General features: G+C 54.2%; 2 protein-coding genes across 6 annotated transcripts; one reads left to right on the plus strand and one right to left on the minus strand.

Annotated features, from left to right (window-relative positions):
• The first annotated feature begins 280 nt into the window (after positions 1–280).
• TMEM125 (transmembrane protein 125) lies at positions 281–9,375 on the plus strand. Of its 4 annotated transcripts, XM_069862910.1 has the most exons (3): positions 281–630; positions 1,755–1,885; positions 6,009–9,375. In XM_069862910.1, the coding sequence occupies exon 3, from the start codon at positions 6,322–6,324 to the stop codon at positions 6,982–6,984; it is 663 nt and encodes a 220-aa protein (XP_069719011.1). In that variant the 5' UTR covers positions 281–630; positions 1,755–1,885; positions 6,009–6,321; the 3' UTR covers positions 6,985–9,375. The 4 variants fall into 4 exon arrangements, with proteins under 4 accessions (XP_069719011.1, XP_069719012.1, XP_069719015.1 ...); XM_069862911.1 differs by lacking the exons at positions 281–630; positions 1,755–1,885 and adding an exon at positions 3,947–4,173; XM_069862914.1 differs by lacking the exons at positions 281–630; positions 1,755–1,885 and adding an exon at positions 4,492–5,035.
• A 2,478-nt stretch (positions 9,376–11,853) lies between these two features.
• C8H1orf210 (chromosome 8 C1orf210 homolog) lies at positions 11,854–16,620 on the minus strand. 2 transcript variants are annotated; one of them, XM_069862149.1, is made up of 5 exons: positions 16,560–16,620; positions 16,324–16,424; positions 14,141–14,648; positions 13,046–13,192; positions 11,854–12,408 (listed from the first exon to the last, which is right to left on the minus strand). In XM_069862149.1, exons 2-5 carry the CDS (start codon positions 16,408–16,410, stop codon positions 12,044–12,046), a joined length of 1,107 nt encoding a protein of 368 aa, XP_069718250.1. In that variant the 5' UTR covers positions 16,411–16,424; positions 16,560–16,620; the 3' UTR covers positions 11,854–12,043. The 2 variants fall into 2 exon arrangements, with proteins under 2 accessions (XP_069718250.1, XP_069718251.1); XM_069862150.1 differs by lacking the exon at positions 16,560–16,620 and having other exon boundaries at positions 12,109–12,408; positions 13,046–13,184; positions 16,324–16,536.
• Between the last annotated feature and the right edge of the window lie 2,992 nt (positions 16,621–19,612).

Raw genomic sequence — 19,612 nt, forward strand, 5'->3', positions numbered from 1 at the left:
CAGAACCCCCTCCCTCACCATGCTGGCCATGCTGCTTTGGATGCAGCCCAGGACACGATTGGCTTTCTGGGCTGCGGGTGCACATCACCAGCTCATGTCCAACTTCTCATCAGCCAGCAAATACTTGCTGAATGTGTCCAATCTTCCCCAGCGCCGCCAACCTGGCTGCAGGCTTCCTCTCACCTGCTGCCTGGGAGCTGCTCCCTGGCTCCAGCACCCCTTCACCTCCCTCCGGGAGGATATGAGCCACCTTCCAGGATGGGTGCGTGGTCAGATCCTGCCCGAGGAGGGAGGGAGGAGTAGCGCCTTCACACCAGCGCGGCTCTGGAGCCTCTCCAAGGCCAGCAGCAGGTTTGCTGAGACGCCTCCCTGCTGGGGAATGCACCTGCCGGGGCGAAAGGTGAGGGCTTCCAGCCTATCGCCGCTGCTGCCGCCCGCACCGCACCAGGAAGGGGAGCCAGCAGGAGAACCTGCTTCTTGGCCAGCGATTGCCAGAGGAAGAGAAGACGTTTTCCCCGGGAGCTCCCTCTGTAGCTCGATCCAGTGGAAAGAAAGCCCAGAAAAACCATTGCTGCCAGCCAGGTGCAGGGAAGGCTGCTGGGCTGTTGCCATGGGCAGCGTGTGCTGCAGGTGAGTGAACCCCGGGATCCCTGCGTGTGCGGAAGGGCTGTTCTTCATCAGGAGCTGCTGCCAGGCTTGGGGTATGCTTCAGACATACTTCTTAAGAGATCCTGCCTCTTGCCTCCCCATTATTTCTTCCTTGTGCCATTGTGTTTCCTCTCAACTTTGGATTTTCTAGTTCCTTCGGGACTCCCAGCCATCCCTCAGCAAAGGTGCATCAGGACAGGCTCTGTGAGGTCAGGATGCTGGGTGCCTGTTACATAAAATTATACTGCATCATCCCAAAACTATCTAGATTTCTATAAAAAGCAGCTGTACACCGAGCCTGTTACAACAAGCCCTCTGCCCGGCTTATCTCTAGAGCCTCTGGGCTTGGTGAAAGGAAGAGATGATCTACCATCACCCAGGGCTTCTCTGACACTTCCTGAGTGTCTGGTGCAGGGAGCACTGGTGGGAGGGATGCAGTATCCTTTGGAGAGGGTAGAGAGGGTGGGTTCTCCTCAGATAGAGATCAGATAGCATTGGTTTGCCTGGATTTTGAGCAGCCCTGGAAAGTAGGAGCACTGGGAACTGGCTGTTGATGTAGCAGCCAGAGGAATGTGGATCTCTAGCCAGGCTTTTGTGTTAAACAGATGCCACCTAGAAGCCATAGGTGTCACTCCCATTCCCCGCAGGTTCCTCTATCCCCACTCCTGAGCTCTCAGAAGGGAATGGAACTTCCCATGCTTCCCAGGGCAGCAGCATCCCTGCTCCCAGGGGCACAGAGAGACCTTGAGCAACATCACATTTGCAGCTTCTACTTTGTGCATTCAAGCAAAAAAACAAGATATATGACCTTCATTCTCATACTAGGGAGCAGGAAATCTTCCATGGGGTGGAATGGGAAAATATTTATGCCTATTCTGGGCTAAAGGTTTCTGTGGGGCTGGGTCAGTGGTAACACGAGGCGGGGTGGTGGCGAGTGCATCCCAAACAGGCTATGGCCAGACCTGCCTAGGAAGTGAGTAAGCCCTGATGGACTGGAGAAGCAGTGGAAGGAGAGGGCTCATACCTATTTGAGATTGTGAAGCTCTGTTGACTCTCATTTAGATTGTTTGTGCAAATAATTCTGCGTATTGTTGTTCACTTTACAGCAAATGTTGCTGGACTCCCCCGGTCTCTGTGATGCTCACGTAGCCCACATAGCTGCATAAAACCCTCCTGAAGGCTGGGAGCCCTGCAGGAGCCTGTTCCACCCCAAGGCTCCCCGACCTGAACGCTGTGGGTAAGCAAGGTCTCATGGGGCACCCTGGGTTCAGAGAGAGCAGGGAGTGGGGAATATTTCAAGAGCTGACCTGTATATGGCTCTGAAATGCTGGTGTTAATTAACACACAGTCCTTGGCCCACCTGGCAGATATCAGTCAGACATAAAGAGTCTAGAATTCAATAAATAAACACATACACCATTCCCAGGAGGGCAGGCAAGCGGCTCTCACACCTGCAGCCAGGAGTGGCCAGAAACGAGTTGATGATGATCCTCGATTCCCAGTTCAATGTTGTCAGAATAGGAAAAGGAGGGGGAGGAAAGACATGAACTTTTTTGTTTTCCTGCATTCCCAGCACTTTCCTGCTCTTCCTCCCCAGCTGCCAGGCAGCAGCAGGGAAGGGCAGCCTGTCAATTTTTTCCTGAGATGTGGCCTTCAGTCAGAAAGCATTGTGTGACTGGGCTGGTCCTCTCCTTTGTTTGCTTATACACAAAGAGGGGAGAGGTATGGGGTTCAGTATAATGTAAATCAAAGAGATAGATGACCTGTGATCACTGGCTAATCTGATGGGCTACCTAGCTGAAGATCCCAAAGGGACTGCGTTATCCCAGACCTGTGAGAGCAGGTAGCACAAAGAAAAGCTACAGAAGACGCAACTGCTGTCCTTCTTCCTCATGGCAGGAATACACGTCGCTCCCGTCCCCTTGATCTGATCTGGGCAAACAGATGTGCCGCCTAATGGCAAGAAACCAGATCAGCAAAGCTGCTGTGAGATCTTATTTCATCCCTTCTCCAAATAGTGGTGGTTACAGCCCTGGGTAGTTGGTTTAAAACAGAAAGACAGACAGATTTTTCTTAAGAGAGACGTAAAGGAAGGATGGGAGACAACGCACGTGTGCTGAGGAATTGGAAACTGGAGTAAGATTTAAGGAAAAATTTATCCATGGTGAGGATGGTTAAACACTGGAATCATAGACTCATAGAATGGTTTGGGTCAGAAGGAATTTTAAAAATCATACAGTTCCACCCCCTCCACCACGGGCAGGAACACCTCCAGGATGGGGCAGCCACAGCTTCTCTGGGCAACCTTGGCCAGGGCCTCCCCACCCTCACAGGAAAACATTTCTTCCTGATATCTAATCTAAATTTCCCCTCTTTCAGCTTAAAACCCTTCCCCCTCAACCCATTGCTGCACTCCCTGATCAAGTGCCCCTTCCCAGCTTTCCTGTAGCCCCCTTTAAGTACTGGGAGCTGCTCTAATGTTTCCCCAGAGCCTTCTCTTCTCCAGGCTGAACAACCCCAACTCTTCCAGCCTGTCCTGTACGGGAGGTGCTCCAGCCCTTGAATCATCCTAGTGGCCTCTGCATTCACTCTAACAGATCCCTGTCCTTCCTGTGCTGAGGACTCCAGACTTGTCATCCCTGTGAATCCTCCTGTGTTGTCATCTCCTGTGAATCCTCCATACTTGACAGTATCCTCTACCCAAGAGGATTATGCCCTGAGCTACAGTCTGACTTTGAGGTTAGCTCTGCCTTAAACAAATAGTTGGACCAGGAGACTTCACAAGGTCATGTCCCACCTGATCGATTCTGTGATTCTAATAAATATACCACTACCAGCAACAAAAACCCTCACAGTCTAGAGAAGCCCAAGCAAGTGTGGATGCTTACAGACCAAAAGATGATATTTCCAGAACATTTTCAGGCACAAGAAACCATGGAAGCCTTTGCCTCTCCTAATAATTTGTTTCATAGAGCTTAATATTACACTGGGAGATAAATGCCTGTAGAGGTCACACCTTATTTTGCTCTGCAGTCAGATGTTTTATCTCGCTCCTTGACCTCCTTCTGAGAAAATAAAAATTGAAATGGTTAGATTTTAAAAAGTAACAAGAGAATGCAGCGCTGTAGCTTGGTTTTCGGTCGTGTTTTCCCTCACTGTGGTTTGTGCTGTTGCGGTATTTCTGCTTACTGTTTGACTCACAACTTGTGTGCACGACTTTGGTCAAGCAGCAGACGGCTGCAGACTTTGCACTTCTTCAAGTTTTATGTTTTCATAGTCCAAAACCTAATCTACAAACCTGCTATCTACCAGAGTCACCCATTCGCTGGTAACGAGGAGATAAGGCACCTCTGTGCCTGGAGAAGGAAAGGCAGGAGGAAGTAGAGCTTAGCACTGAGCTGGTTTGCATAGGCTGCAGAAACGTCTCCAGGTTCAACACCTTCTCACCCCTCTGCTCTGAAAGCGCCCTGGGACATCCTGACCTTCTCAGGGACCTGTGACCTGGGCACATGCAAACTGTGCAAGGTACCTGGCTGTCTCATGCAAAACCAAAGGGGATCCCAGCAGGCACAAATCACTGTGCTCAACCACAGCTATTTTTTTTTTTCCCTCCCCTTTAATTGATGCTTTCTGATTCTTCTGGCTCTAACCAGGAGCTGCAGATCTCCCATGGGCTTCCAGGCAAGTGTGCTCTCTGGAACATGTTTTTTTCTGTGTCCCAGCCCACTCCCTGCTGTGCAAGGGAACAACACAGGTTGCAATGGGTCCCAGGACTGCAAACCCGCCGTGGTTGGAGACTTCCTTGACACACGTTGCCAGCTGGCAGCACGCCCTGAGCCACGTCCAAAGTGACCTCACGCTCCATCGCAGCCGGGGAGTGACTCAGGAGGAGCTTGGCCTGACACTGTCAGGCGGTGTCTGGTTCAGACACCCCCACGCTATTGTCCTCCCTCTCCCCCCACCCCACGCTGGCTGGTCCCGGACGGAGGGGGATTGAGAGGCGTTTGCTGGTAGCAAAGACATTGCTGTACGTGGATGCAGCCTGCGGAGACCGTCTGGGGACAAGGAGAGCTGTGGGAGGAAAGATCTTTGGTGTGTGAAGAGCTGCCATGCGTGGAGGTCACAAATGGTCCCCACCCATCCGTAATGATCACAGAGTCCCGGCACTGCGCAGAGCAGGACACAAGGACGAGCCGAGTATGTTTGGTGTGGGCTGATAAACTCCTGGAGAGTCATTCCTACCAAGCAGGGTGCTCTGTGTGGGGCTGTCCCCCGCCCACCTCTGTGACACAGGGGATCTGCGTCTGTCGCTAGGCTCCCGCAGGACTCCGAGCAGCTCGTGCGCGCGTGCCCATGATGGCCAAGGGTGCATCATCCTGACTGGGAGGTGACTGGGGAGGCATTTTGGGGGGTTCTCCAGGGTCTTCTCCATGTCTCAAGGGCTCAGCCGAACCTGAGATGTTCCTGTACCACGCTCCCCAGTGCCTTTTCTTGCTTTGGGTACCAGCTGTGCTGGAGGGTCCCTCTGGTGCTGTGGGGTGGGAGACTATGTGAGAGAAACACAAGCAGCTTCCATGCTTGGTGTAAAACTGTGCCCAGAGAAGCACTGAGAGGGGCAGGACTCTGGGGAGGGGATGAGCCTGCGAAAGTCAGGCTGTGGTTTGAGGCAAGGCGCCCTGCTCCCTTCCAGTGGCAAAGCGCTTCAAGGACCAGGAGGAGCAGAGAGGAGGGCAAACTTGAGGGGTGCCAGGTCCCAGCTTCTAGGATGCTCTTCCCAGGGAAGTGGTCACTGGAGATGCAGCCATCACATTTCTTTCTGTAGGGGACTTGGGAGGGGGCGCTGGCGGTGGGACAGGGTTGAGGACAGGCAGCCAGGGCAGCTCTCACTCTTCCAGTGACTGGACTGGAAGGGTTAAGCCCTGGTCCTGACCCCCACCTCCCGCTGTCGTTCTGGGCGGCAGAGCCAGTTGGTGACAAGAGGCTGATGCTGATGAGGAAGCATGTGAAGCTGGAGCTGTGAATGGGGCTTTATCCCAGGAGAGAGCTGCCTCTGCTCCATCCCTGCCCTGCTGCCAGTACCAGCTGCGGGCAGTGATGTGCCAGTAGCCTCTGAGCAGGGCGCGTGGGGCTGCAGAGGCAGGAGACTCGCTCTTGGAGCAGGCTGAGGCCCTCCCACAGTGCATGGAGGTCTCCTAGGAAGATGTACGTGGCTGATCTTCGCTTGAACGCACGGGGCTTTTGTGAGGAAAGGTCTGCAGGCCAGCCTGGAGCAACCAATGCCCAAGGTTTGGCATGGGAATGTTTGGTACAGGGGAATAGGGTCTCTTTTTAATGATACCTTCTCTTCTTGACTCTTTCAGATAAAAGGCGCAGGAAAGGAAAGACTCAGCCCTGGTTTTTCCCTTGTGAGGCTGCTCTGAGGATGCTCCACCATGTCCTGCAGCCCTGCCTGGAGGGTGGGCTCAGCCCCAGCGCATGGACCGTGACTCTCCAGGTGGCTCTGCTGCAGAAGGGAGCTCCACCAGGCTCCAAAGAATGAGACAGAAGCATCCCCACCTGGGAAATGCAGCTACCTTTGCAGTTGTTGCTGCTTTGACCCTCGACTTTGCTGTAAGGGTGTAGATTCGTCTCGTGCGACCACCTCTCTGTGCCCTTCCCACCCCACCGTCCACTATGCCGGAGCTGGCAGAGCTGAGCAGCCCCCGGACGCCTGCGGACATGGATCACATCCAGAGGAATATCTTGGAGGAGCACGTGGAGCTCTGGTGGTTCCAGGACCCCAAGAAGTCCATCCTGTGCTACGGGGTGGCCGTGGTGCTGATCCTGGCCTGCGGGGTCGGGGGCATCATCCTGCTGTACAGCACCAGCAGCCGCTCTGGGGAGTGGCGCTTGGCCGTGGGCACCACGCTTTGCCTCCTGGCCCTGCTCGTGCTGCTGAAGCAGCTGCTGAGCTCCGCCATCCAGGACATGAACTGCATCCGCAGCCGGGATCAGATCGAGCTCCTGAAGAGCGGGGGTTGCTTGGACTGCCTGGTGCTGCTGCTCAGCGCCCTGGTGCTGGTGATCTGCGGGCTGGTGCTCACCGTCCTCTCCATCACGACCACGCAGCTCAGCCCCGCGCGCCCACTGGCCACCATGTTCACCAGCGGGATCGTCCTCCTGGCCGCGGGCGGTGCCGTCCTCCTCGGCCTGCTGCTCTACCTGCTCTGCATCTCCTGCCGCCAGGCTGCTCCTCGGAGCCTGGAGACCGGCGAGATCCGCGTCTTCACCATCTCCGGCCGCCTCGCTGCCAACAGGCGGCTTCCTCCCACCTCCAGCATGGCCAACCTGATCTGAGCCGGGACACCTCTGCGTGACCTTCGCTGCATACGACCCGTCAGCAGGGCTCGTGCCGGCCTTTCCCCGAGGGAGGGTGAGCGTTGTGGTGCGCCTTGTGCTTCTTTCGGAGAGGACTGGTGGTTGCTTTGCCCCAGGCTGGCGGCGCAGCAGGGATCTGGAGTGCCTGGGTGGCCTCTGTGACCTGGCACATTGGGAGCACAGCGCTGGTCTGGTTGGCATTTTTAATCTCCACAAAGTCTCTGTAATAGCTCCTGCCTGCCCGGCTGGGACCCCTGTCACAGAGTTAAGGCGAGCCTGCTCTGTACCCCCAGGGATACCAGCGTTTGCTTGGTTCCTGCTGACCGCAGGGCTGTGACGTGGGTCGTCCTGGCAGAAAAGGCTGTGACCACAGATGGGGTAAAACCAGCCTGTGCTCTGTGCAGAGCTGTCAGCTCGGCCCTGTGTCTCAGCTGGCACCAGCAATTCGTGCCTCGGAGCCCCATCACCATGCGGTGATGCCCTGTGTTGCGCATCCTCTCTCCCAGGCTGCAGGACCACAGAGCAAGGTAGAGCCTCTAGCAGCTGATGCACGGCAGGAGATACTCTGCGAGCTGGCAGGCACGCAGAGCAGGCGAAGGGAGCTCGGTGGGAGCTGTGGCTGCAGGGGCTGCTCCTGAGGAGGAACCTGTGTGTCTGTGAGAGCGAGCGTGGGATTTGCGTGGGATTCTGTGCACTGGAGTTGTGGCACGGCTGGACCTTGTATGAAATGCTGTTTGTGTTTGCAGTGCCAGGATCTGTTCCAATGGCACCTTTCTGCAGCCCACCCTCTCCTGTGGTGACCGAAGGGTGTTGGTGGCCCTGATGGGTCGGCAGTGCCGGGCTGTGTGCTGGGACTCTGCTGTCACACCAGCGTGCTCCATGGGAGCCACAAGCAGCAAGGTGCAATCACTGGGGGATGGTGATGAGATGCCCAAATCCCAGGGCTGGGGGGAAGGCAAGGTGGGGAGCACTGTTGCCCTCCAATGGGAGGTGTTTTATCTCTCCAAAGTGCCTACCACCAAGGTGCCTTTCCCAGAGGCAGACTAACAACTACCCCTGGGAGCTTTTCCTGTGACTTAAAGCTAATTTACCTGCCAGAGTTTTCATTTCCTCCATAGACCCATGAAGCATTTCCCTGCCCTTTCCATAGACAGAGATCCTAACCTCCTGGTGAAGCTGCTTCTGCGCAACCTCCTCTTCATCTTTTTGTCTGCTCCCATCTCCCCCTCACCTGAGATGCTCTTCCCTGGCTGTTATTTTTGCTCATTGTTTGCTCAATTCCTTCTGTAATGGAAGAAAACTGAGCTATTATTTTTTGGCACCTGGTACAAATTCATAGCTCATTCCCTCAGGAACAGCATGAATTGCTGTCCATGTTACACCTGGGGTAGTGTCAGAGTTCAGCATTAGTGAACCCCACCAGGTATGCAATGGACAAGGAGGACTTCATCTCTTTGCAGCTCTAGATCACACCATCCCCGATGCACACAGATCACATGAAGGCACTTGAGTATTTATCTGCTCCTCCCTTGCTCCTGCTGGCTTTCCTTCCCCCTGAAGCCTTGGATTATTTCCCCTAAAGTACAGGAACATCATTTTGGCTTTTCTTTTCTGGATCTCTGTTGTTTCTACGTTTTCCACTACCACTTTCACCTCATCTATAGATTTTAATAAACTGCTGTTTTCTCCTCTCTCTGCATCCCTCCCCTTAAGCTGCCCAGGAGTTCAGAGGGTGCTGCTAAGCTCAGGTTCTTCTTTGCTAAATCCTTTGCAACGCAAAGAGCTGCCCATCCCCTCCGGGCTGTTTGCCCCCAGGTCGAGCAGGGACCCCTGTGCGTACGCAGGGAGGGACAGGGCAGAGCTGGACAGTTTCGCACCATCCGTCGTTGCTGCTCTGCACGTCTGTGTCGGTGCATGCGCAGCTCTGCCAAGCTGCTCCACCTCTGCCCCCACCAGTGCTCTGGCAGCTGCTCCCGGCTCCCCCAGCCTGCACGTGTTGACGGGCAGCAGCTGCCTGCCCACCAGCTGTTTTGCACATCTGGGCATCTCTGTGAGGATGCGTGACAGTGCCCAGCTCGGAGCCCCACGCCGCCCGCCTATCAATGTGAATCCTCCTTCCCTAGACCTTTCAAACTGTGTCCCAAGCGCCCGTGAGCTGTGCCAGAAAAAGATGCTCAAGGGCTGTGTCAGAGCCTGAGGAAACAGGGGTCGAGCTCAGACTGTGCATGAAGATGGTGGTTGGGGTGTCCGGCTGCCCAGACACAACCTGTATTGCCCCAGCTACCGACTCACCTCCTGTAAGAGCCGTGCTGGCTTCTTCCTTTCTCAGTTCCTGTGTTGTGTGTGGAAATACATAATAAAGTGTTAAGAACATGAAAAGGCTGATGCTCGCGTGGGGAGCAGGAGGTGGGAGGTCTGTACAGAGCTGGCCTCTGCTCAAGCAGAAATCATGACAGCCCAGGGTCCCTCCTGTGGCTGTGGTTTCAGTTCAGGAGCTCATGGCCCAATGCCACCACAGTCCCCCCAGATGTGTGAACTTCTTTCCTGACACGTGACTCCCACCTCCAGATGTGTGCGCATCTACTTCTGCATAAGGACCTAGACATAACTGGTCACAGAACCTGAGGTGACAGAATCACAGAACGGTTCGGGTTGGAAGGCACCATCCAGTTCCAACCCCCCAGCCATGGGCAGGGGCACCTCCCGCTGGATTGGGCTGCTCAAAGCCCCATCAAACCTTGAACATCCCCAGGGATGGGGCAGCCACAGCTTCCCTGGGCGACCTGGGCCAGGGCCATGGCCCTGAAGGCTCACGGGACACATGCAAATCTTCTGGAATATGTCAGTGCCAGGTGGTTTGTTTACAAAGAAGCTGTTTCACCCTGCGGTAGGACCATGCCTGGAGCCTGGAACCAGTCTGCCTGCATACCTGCTACTGCTCCCTTCCGCCAGCTGCAATGCCAACACCTTCCTGGGAGGACCACCTTCAGGAAGCTCCTCCTTTTCTGCTCTGATCCCCATATATTCTCAGATCTGCGTGCCAGACACATTGAACCCCATGTGAGCTGCCAGGCTCCTACCCACTTGCACTGCAGCTGCCTGGGGATGGGGCAGAGCGACTGTCACTGCTCCGAGCCGCCTGCACACCCAGAACATAACCTCAACTGCTCTGTTAAAGAATAAATGAGCAGTTCTCCCAGCAGAGTCAAAGTAGACAAGAAACCCACTACTAGGTACTGAGGGATGAGACTGAGAGATATCCTGGATCAATAAGCCTGGGAAGGAGTTTATTTTTAATCTCTTTTAAGACATCGCTGAGTCCAAAAGTAAAACATTGCTTCTAGCACAAGTCCGAAGGATTGAGAAGTATATTGAAAAAGCCCAGAATACTTCCCAAAAGAGAAGTGAAACTTGTTTCTTTAGCTCTCAGATTTGTCTCCAATCTTACCTGAAAGATGTTAGACACTTCCAACAATTCCAGCATGTATTGTGTTTCACAGGGAGCTGTTAAGATGCCAGATCCCAGAAGGCAAAACACAAGGCAGTGACTCCAGAAGTAAAGCTCAATTTAGAAATAAGGCATTTAACAGTGAAAACTGGCTGACCACTAAAATAGGTTCTCCTCTTCCTGGCTCCAAACATTACATTCCCTCTCTGCAACGTGCTGGATGTCCCTGGCTTGTATCACCCACCCAACACCTGACCCAGTCGTCCCCTTTGGTTTACATTCTCTGACGCGCATTACTCACTTTTGTATCCACTGTGCTCTATAAATATCTTAATAGGTAGAGAATTAAAAAGGCATCTCACAGTGAAATTGAGGTTTGAAAGAGATGGGGCTATTAACCATGTGTCAGGGTTGCAGGAAATGCCACCTGTGTGATGATGCTCCTTCCTCCAGAGCACGATGGAGAGATTCCCAGGCTATCAGGGACAGTAGCCCTGGGGAATCTTTCCAGACTGATGGTACCAGCTTTTTGAATCACTTACGAAGGGTGAATGCTGCTGCTCCCTGCTTTTAACTCCAGCGTGTTCCACGTAGGCACGACCAGCTACAACAGAAGCGTGGAGTTACCCGTCTCATGTGTTGTTTATCATACTGCAAACATGACAGGAATGCAAAAATTATAATGTGTATATAATGTATAAAATTATAATGCGTATAACTGCATGGTTCGAGATACAGGCAGGGCTCTGTAATGGGTGCAGAGGACAGGGTTGTCTCGCCCCAGCGCACGTGCCTGCCTGACGCCACAACCCTCGCAGCCGACAGGCTGCAGAGCTGAGGTGGGGAAGGTACTTGTCATTCTAGCATGTCCTGCTGGAGACGGGGGAGAGAAAACTGGGAAGGAACACATCGAGAAGCAACACGCACAGAAACCCTGTGACAATGCACCAGGGCTGCCTGCACCAGGTCAGGGAACTGATCTGTTTGCACAAGAGCACGCGTTGTACCACAGATTTGTTCTCTCATGGGCACAATTAATGAGGAATGTATATAGGGTTCGTGAAAGCACAGACAAAAAATGCTGTACCCAAGCTGTGGGGCTGGGGCTCTCCTCCCAGCACCACCACTGGGATGTTCTTTTCTCCCCAGCGAAGCATTGCAGGCAGAGAGAGGGTTAAATCATGCTTTAATCACACCCTGGAATGACAACACATTGAGGGACAGAGCAACGGGGCAGCAGGGTCGGTTCCCAGAACCCCACAGGAGCACCACGGCAGGCTCCTCTTCCTACTCCACCAGGCTTCCCAGGTGCCATAAGCACCATCTCCTCCATCCTCGGCATCCAAACAGGGCCAGGAGAGCAGCAGCTGGGCTGGGTCCCTGTGCCAGTGCATCCCTGCTGGGGCACTGTGGGGCCAGCAGCCTCTCTCACCATTCCCAGCCTAATCTTTCTCCCCTCTCCTCTCCATTCCTTTCCTCCTGCCTGTCACCGTGTGAGCCCAAAAGCCCAGGGCAGGTGGGAAAGGACAGAAAGGGGATGGAGGTAGGAGGACAGCAAGAAGCTTCAACAGCGGTGGCTTGGCTGCAGGCTCAGATGGAGAGGTGCAACTCCCTCTCCTCTTCCTCTGCAATCTGCTCGCTTGGCTGGATGTAGTTGTCCTCGATGAAGCCGTCATCATCCTCAGCTTGCAGGTCTGCATCACCGGGCATGGGGTGGCTCTCGCTGTCTCCTGGGCCTGAGGAGCTCCTGTCCCAGCCGCTGCCGTCCTCCAAGGGGCTCCCTCCGATTGAGCTGGTTTCAGGCAGCGGCCGGTGGCGGTAGCTGGCGAAGTTCTTGTGGAAGAGCTTGCACTTGGCAGCCACTGCAATCAGGATGGAGATGCCGATTGCTGCCACCAGGAACCCTACCAGGTACGGCCAGCTCCTTCCGCCCTTCCCAGCGGGCAGTGTGGTGGCTGTGGCACAAGAAAGGCACATCAGGGCATGACAGATTAGCTGGTGCCATACCTGGTGCGCCTCAGCAGCCAGCACTGGATTGGCTACGAACTGGAGAGGGGAAGATTTAGACTAGACATAGGGAGGAAATTCTTCACAATGAGGGTGATAAGACACTGGAACAGGTTGCCCAGGGAAGCTGTGGATGCCCCATCCCTGGAGGTGTTCAAGGCAAGGTTGGACAGGATGCTTTGAGCATCCTGATCCCATGGTGGGGGGGTGGAATTAGATGATCTTTAAGGTCCCTTCCAACCCAAACCATTCTATGATGATTCTCTGATTGCTTTCATTAGAAGCAATAGAAATGCTCCTCACCCAGCGCTGGCTACCCAGGGTGGGTGAATACTATGGGGAAAACTGTCAGACAGCTGTCTGATACTGGTGCCCGTCACCGTGGAGTCTGTGCCGTGTGGCTCCGTGGCATCTGTTACTTTTTCTGCTCCAAATCCCCCAGAATCTCCAGGTGGTGGCCACTGTCCCCACCAGGCCACTGCTGGAAGCCACGACACGACATCTCCACCCGCTGTCCCCTCAAGGGTGACGTAAGGCAGGAGGGAGCTAGACCTTATGGGCACCCTTCAAAGCTGCACAACTTACTGTTGCTGTGGGTCACTGTGATCTGCTGCACCGTGCTGATCCCCCGAGGAAAACGCCTCTTCATCTGGCAGCCCAGATCCTGGGAATCCAGAGCTGCGACCTCCTGGCCCTGCAGCCTCAAGGGTGACGCGCAGGTCACCTGCACAGCTAAGAGACACATGGGCTAAGGTGGGACAGGGGACTCTTCTTCCATCCCCTCCCCAGTTTAGAGAAAGTGCTGCCTGCTTGCTCCTGTGTTGTTGGGATCCATCACAAGGCACTCCTGGTCCTGCCCTCCAGCCTCAACAGCCCTCAGAACAAGCAAAGAAGAATTTCCCTGACCAAGGAACAATGCAAGTGGGTAACCGTGATTAGGAGGCTCCTGTTAACTGGAAAATGCCAAATTCATGGAGACTGATAAAAACTGCACTGTCACAGAGTTACTTTTGCCTGGGATCCAAACTCAGAGGGTCGGAGCCTCATCCTTGCTTTGCAGGAGGAGCTGCCGAGTGCTCAGCAGCTTTTGAAAATGCGGATGCTCCATGCAGATATATAAAGGTGCATTTTCCCAAGTGGCAGGGGACAGAACGAGAGGGAATGGCCTCAAGCTCCACCAGGGGAGGTTTAGGCTGGACATTAGAAAAAAATTTTTCATGGAAAGGGTCATTGGGCACTGGCAGAGGCTGCCCAGGGAGGGGATTGAGTCACCTTCCCTGGAGGTGTTTAAGGGATGGATGGACGAGGCGCTGAGGGACATGGTTTAGTGACTGATGGGAATGGTTGGACTCGATGATCTGGTGGGTCCTTTCCAACCTGGTGATTCTATGATTCTATTATTCTATGACTTACGGGAAGAACTGTACATGCAGCCCCTTTCCCAGAAGAGTGGCTAAATTATCTGTCTGCCATTCATAGAAATATTTGGTTTTACATGTAACTGCAAGTGAGGAATGGACACGTGTTTCAGTTCTGTGACCCTCAATGGGGTGGGAGGGGTCCCTGGGGAGCCATCCCCGAGCCTGCCCAGGGGATGGAGGAAAAGGATCGAGTGAGACCCCTGCACCCGTGGTTGCTCCTGGCTGACACTTCTCCTGCCACCCTCTCCCATTGTCTCACCTTGCCTGCGCTTCAGCCACTGCTGCAGAGCGTGCGCGGCACAGTCACACACCCAGGGGTTCCCTTCCAGTTGGACCTGTGGGATTGTCTCCATCACCTGCAGGTTCAATGCGTCCAGAGACACCAGCATATTGTGTTGCAGGTCCAGGTGGAAAAGGGCCTTCAGCGGCAGGAAGGAAGGGACCTCACGCTCTTGCAGATTATTATTCCTTAGGAGCAATGTGTGCAAGTTTTCCAGTCCCTTGAAGGCATCCCTGTGGAGGTAGTCAAGGCTGCAGCTGCTCAGGTCCAGCAGTCGCAGAGCCCCGAGGTTGGAAAAGACACCTGGGCTCAGCGCCCGCAGGGCATTGCTAGAGAGATTGAGGGAGCGCAGGGAAGGGAGAGGCATTAAGAGAGTCCCGTGATGGGGAATGACCAAGGAATTGAAGGAGAGGTCCAAACCGGTGATGTTGCTTGGAAGAGAACTTGGAACATGCAGGAGGCTCTTCCCGCTGCAGTCAGCCCATTCCTGGGAAAAGAGGTGCCGTGTGAGATGAGCTCTCCATGCTGGGGAGGATCTCTAGATCAAGACCCCCCAGAAGTTCAAATGTCTTAATTAATTATGCTTGCAGAGTTTAGAAAAGTAAAATTACAAAGAGTTGTAAAAAACAGGAGCTGCCAGTTTGGCATGTGCCAAGATAAACAAAGATGAGCAGAACAACCTGGGACAGCCTAGGACTGAGAACAGCTAAATGAAGTAAAGAAGGAGCGCAGAATGCTGGGAGGGGGAAACCCAAAGAGAGGAGATGGGTGTGAAAGGACCAGGATGTCATCCTCCTGTCCCCCTTTCCAGGGCAGTCACCATCTGGATTCAGCTCGCAAAACACCTTCCTCTTCCTCCCCGCTATCCCCATCTCCAGCCCCCAGGGAGGTTTCTCGTGGCACGGGGGCATCCTCCCATCTGGGGCAGGGAAGCAGGCGAGCCCCCTGCCTGCTGGGAGGGTGGGCAGCCAGCAGCAGGGTGGGCTGCGAAGCAGGGGGCACCTGCACTGGCATCTCTGTCAGGAGCTGCTCCAGCCCTCCCATATTTCTGAGGACACACTGAGTGGCAGCGGCTTAGTACAGGCTGGCTCTGTCTGTACTGGTAAATAAAACAGACCAAGGACCATTCATTGTCCTAAAAAGCCAGCAGTGCATGCTGGATACAACGACCTGCTGAAGTGGATGGATTTTATTTGCCTCCCAAATTCAAGCTGGTTTTGGGGAGCAGTCCTCAGGATGTGTTACTCCTGCGTGGACTTTGTGTGGAAAAAGGGCAGCTGCCTAAACTGAAGCTGCCAGAGAGCAGGTTGGCAATTTAACAGGCTCCTGCTTGATCCAGCATTGGAGCTCCACAGGCAGAGTTCCCATGCTGGAAGTTTGCTGTAGTGCGTAGTCCTGGCTTTCTAGGTTTAGCTGCTTCCCACCTAGCTGCTCTTTCTATTTCTTTGCCTCTCCATTCAGTTCTGGAGTCCTCAGCATAGGAAGGACATGGATCAGTTAGAGCAAGTCCAGAGGAGGCCACGAATATGATCCGAGGGCTGGAGCACCTCCCATACCAGGACAGGCTGAGAGAGTTGTAATTGTTCAGCCTGGAGAAGAGAAGGCTCTGGGGAGACCTAAGAGCAGCTCCCAGTATTCATAGAATCATAGAATCACCAGGTTGGAAGAGACCCACCGGATCATCGAGTCCAACCATTCCCATCAAACACTAAACCATGTCCCTTAGCACCTCGTCCACCCGTCCCTTAAACCCCTCCAGGGAAGGGGACTCAACCCCCTCCCTGGGCAGCCTGTTCCAGTGCCCAATGACCCTCTCTGTGAAAAACTTTTTCCTATTGAAAAGGGCTACAAGAGCACAGTGATAGGACAAAGGGGAATGGTTTTAAGATGAAATAAGGGAGATTAGGATTAGGTTTTAGGAAGAAATGTTTTCCTGTGAGGGTGGTGAGACACTGGCACAGGTTATCCAGAGCAGCTGTGGCTGCCCCATCCCTGGAGGTGTTCAAGGCCAGTGCATTTAGGGCCACAGCCAAGACCCATTCAGAATCCAAAACATCACAGCTCGTCGTGTTTTGAGCTGTGCAGAGTAGGTGGCTCAGTGCCACCACCCCCACCGAGGTACCGCTACCCACCCTCAACCGTTGCCCGTGCCAGAGCCCTACCTGGTGGTCCAGGGTGCAGGGTTGTCCCATCCCCGCTGACCAGGCGCAGAGGAGGCTGCAGATTCCGAGCAGGCAGGCGGGAGCCATTTGGCTCCAGGAAACTGCCAAGGCAGAAAAACAAGTCTTAGGGAAACCTGGGAAGCTGGCGGAGCCAGCCGTGCCGGCCAAGGTGTGGCCACGGCCGCACAACCCAGAGTCCCCACCGAGTCACCATGCACCCCGCAGCCCACCAGCACCTGGGAGCCAGCCCGGTTGTGACCACAGTCCCGCTCCCTCCTGACGCTTGGTGCGGGTGAAAGGTGGTGGGACCGGTTATACATTAACCACTGTGCCCCACCACCTCCTACCCGCTGCCTCCTGGGACCGCCAGCATCTGCCTGGTGGGTTGTAAAGTGCCGTGGGGGCTGCCTGGGGGAGCACAGCACCGGGAGGTGCTGGGGGCCAGAGGGAAAGGGGGATATCCCTGTGGAACCCTCCCTGATGGGGCTGTGCTCAAGGAGATCAGCTGTGCCAGGCGCTGTGCCCCAGCTCCATGCACCCAGGGCAAGGGCACGCAGCAAGGCCAGGCTGCAGGAGCTGGGGCTGAGGCAGCAGGAATCATAGATTCATAGAATCACCAGGTTGGAAAAGATCCACTGGATCATTGAGTCCAACCGTTCCCATCAATCACTAAACCATGTCCCTCAGCACCTCGTCCACCTGTCCCTTAAACCCCCCCAGGGAAGCTGACTCAACCCCCTCCCTGGGCAGCCTCTGCCAGTGCCCAATGACCCTTTCCATGAAATATTTTTTCCTGATGTCCAGCCTGAACCTCCCCTGGCGGAGCTTGAGGCCATTCCCTCTTGTCCTGTCCCCTGTCACTTGGGAGAAGAGCCCAGCTCCCTCCTCTCCACAACCTCCTTTCAGGTAGTTGTAGAGAGCAATGAGGTCTCCCCTCAGCCTCCTCTTCTCCAGGCTAAACACCCCCAGCTCTCTCAGCTGCTCCTCATAAGACTTGTTCTCCAGCCCCCTCACCAGCTTTGTCACTCAAGAATGTTTCTTACAGGAAAAGTCTTATTGGGAAAGGTGGAAAGGTGTTTAAAACATGCAGCAAACAGGCACGTTCCTGGGGCCAGCAGTGGCTCAGCAGGGTGAGCTTTCCAGCATCAGGGAGCTGGACAACAACAATGAGACTTCCCTGAGAAGCATCCAGGGCTCTTCTGCAGGTCCCGGAGGATGGAGGTGCCCCAACACCTTGAGCACCCCCTGTGCAGACCCACCATTTGTCAGCAGTGCTGCCTGCCAGTGGAGTCCCACAAAATCTGGTCAAATCAGCATCTTGCAGGGTTTTTCTGGCACATGGTTGGGTGGGATGTGTTCCCACGCCCATAGGTGCTGGAGAAGGTGAGTGGGCAAGGGCTGGCAGAACCACAGAGCAGGAGGAGCTGCTGGCAGCTCCAAACTCAGCTTTACTTCTGCAGCGGGAGGAAGCCCCCAGTTCTCTTTCTTACTCCCTGCTCCTTGCACTGAGCTTCCCATTCCTGCTACTGCTCAGCAGCTGGAAGCCACTTGCCAACAAGAGCACCATGGCTCTGCAGTTTCCACCTTGACGGCAGCTAGGACAGGGTGTCCCCACTTTCCCCAGCCACCAAAGGTCTCCTCCATGGACATGCATCCCACCATTTCCTTGGGGAAAGTGTTTCCCAGCAGCCCATCCTCGATCCTGTGAGTGTGTGCCCTGCTGATCTGACCAGGTGGGCTGCCTGCCCTCTCCAGGGCTGCTCTTACGCTTGTGGCAGAAGCCCCTAACCTCAACATGCAGAACCTCCCCAGGACCCGCTGGAAATGTGAAACAAAACATATGTCCAGAAATACAGGGCTAGAAAACCTTGCTGAGGCAGCCCAGCCCATCAGTGGATCTGCAGGGCGTTTGCGTTTCCTATCAGGAAACGTATCAGTGCGTTATGGTTTCTGGCATGCGGTGCCGTGCATTAGAATGTCCAAATGATAACAAAAAAGGGGTATTTTTGTCACTCTAGTTTTTTTTTTTAGTCCATTGTGATTCAGCAAAAAAAGTTGAGGTCTGTGGACTCAGCAGAAATTCAGGTGCTTTCAGTGTGCTGTGGGTTGGGCAGCTGGATCTTTCCATGTTACAGCAGGGCAAGTGTGACGAGATGCTTTGTTAGGGCTCGGCTGCACCAACTCCCTGGTTCCTCCTCTGGAGATACATAAGGTTAAACCAGAGCTGTAGGGTCCCAGTTGGATGTCCCTAAAAATCCTCCCAGAGAGGTTTCCTACCCCACATCCAACCCAAGGGATCTGCACCTCACCTCTTATCCAGGTGTTCCTAGAAAAAAATGCAAGGGGACAAACCAGGTTGGGTTTGACAGATCTCTGATGTCTCCTGGACATGACCTGACATGGAGATCTGACCCCAAATGGCTCCCATTCTCCAAAAGAGCAAAGAATCATAGAATCATAGAATCATAGAATAACCAGGTTGGAAGAGACCCACCGGATCATCGAGTCCAACCATTCCTATCAAACACTAAACCATGTCCCTCAGCACCTCGTCCACCCGTGCCTTAAACCCCTCCAGGGAAGGTGACTCAACCCCCTCCCTGGGCAGCCTCTGCCAGTGCCCAATGACCCTTTCTGTAAAGAATTTTTTCCTAATGTCCAGCCTAAACCTCCCCTGGTGGAGCTTGAGGCCATTCCCTCTTGTCCTGTCCCCTGTCACTTGGGAGAAGAGGCCAGCACCCTCCTCTCTACAACCTCCTTTCAGGTAGTTGTAGAGAGCAATGAGGTCCTGGTTCCCCTGGGGCTGTAAGGAGAGCTGCGCTGTTCTCCCTGGTGGAGCACCCTGCAGGGCCTGCAGCTCCAGAGCCTTCTCATAAAGTGTGTTTGTTGTGTGCAAATAATCCTGTCTTCAAAGAGATGTCAGAGGGCGTTTCACAGAGTGCATCACAGCTCACGGCTGTGCCCGTGCTGTTGGGGAGCACAGCGTGTGTGTGCTCTCTCGTTGCTGTCCCCGACACAGCACGTGTAAGCACATGATGGCAATTATGGTTCTGAGTGAGACTGACCTCTACGGCCAGTGAACTGGGGGAAAAAAGCCATTTATTTATCTATTCATGTACTTCCCTCGACTCCTGCATCTGTGCAGAGGGACCAGGGAGGGACTTTTTACAAAGGCGTGTAGTGACAGGATGAAGGGAAGAGGCTGTAAGATGGAGATGAGAAGATTTAGACTAGACATAGAGAGGAAGTTCTTCATGATGAGGGTGGTGAGACACTGGCACAGGTTGCC

The sequence above is a fragment of the Phaenicophaeus curvirostris genome, chromosome 8, assembly GCF_032191515.1.
Source record: "Phaenicophaeus curvirostris isolate KB17595 chromosome 8, BPBGC_Pcur_1.0, whole genome shotgun sequence".
Classification (NCBI taxonomy): Eukaryota; Metazoa; Chordata; class Aves; order Cuculiformes; family Cuculidae; genus Phaenicophaeus; species Phaenicophaeus curvirostris.

What these genes read in the sequence shown, in the direction of transcription:
- C8H1orf210 (XM_069862149.1), bottom strand. Translation starts at nt 16,410, where the DNA reads ATGGCTCCCGCCTGCCTGCTCGGAATCTGCAGCCTCCTCTGCGCCTGG. An exon ending in GTGGCTGAAGCGCAGGCAAG is followed by an intron (nt 13,193 to 14,140) that starts GTGAGACAATGG and finishes TGTGTCTCTTAG; the next exon opens with CTGTGCAGGTGACCTGCGCG. An exon ending in CACAGTGACCCACAGCAACA is followed by an intron (nt 12,409 to 13,045) that starts GTAAGTTGTGCA and finishes CTTGTGCCACAG; the next exon opens with CCACCACACTGCCCGCTGGG.
- TMEM125 (XM_069862910.1), top strand. Translation starts at nt 6,322, where the DNA reads ATGCCGGAGCTGGCAGAGCTGAGCAGCCCCCGGACGCCTGCGGACATG.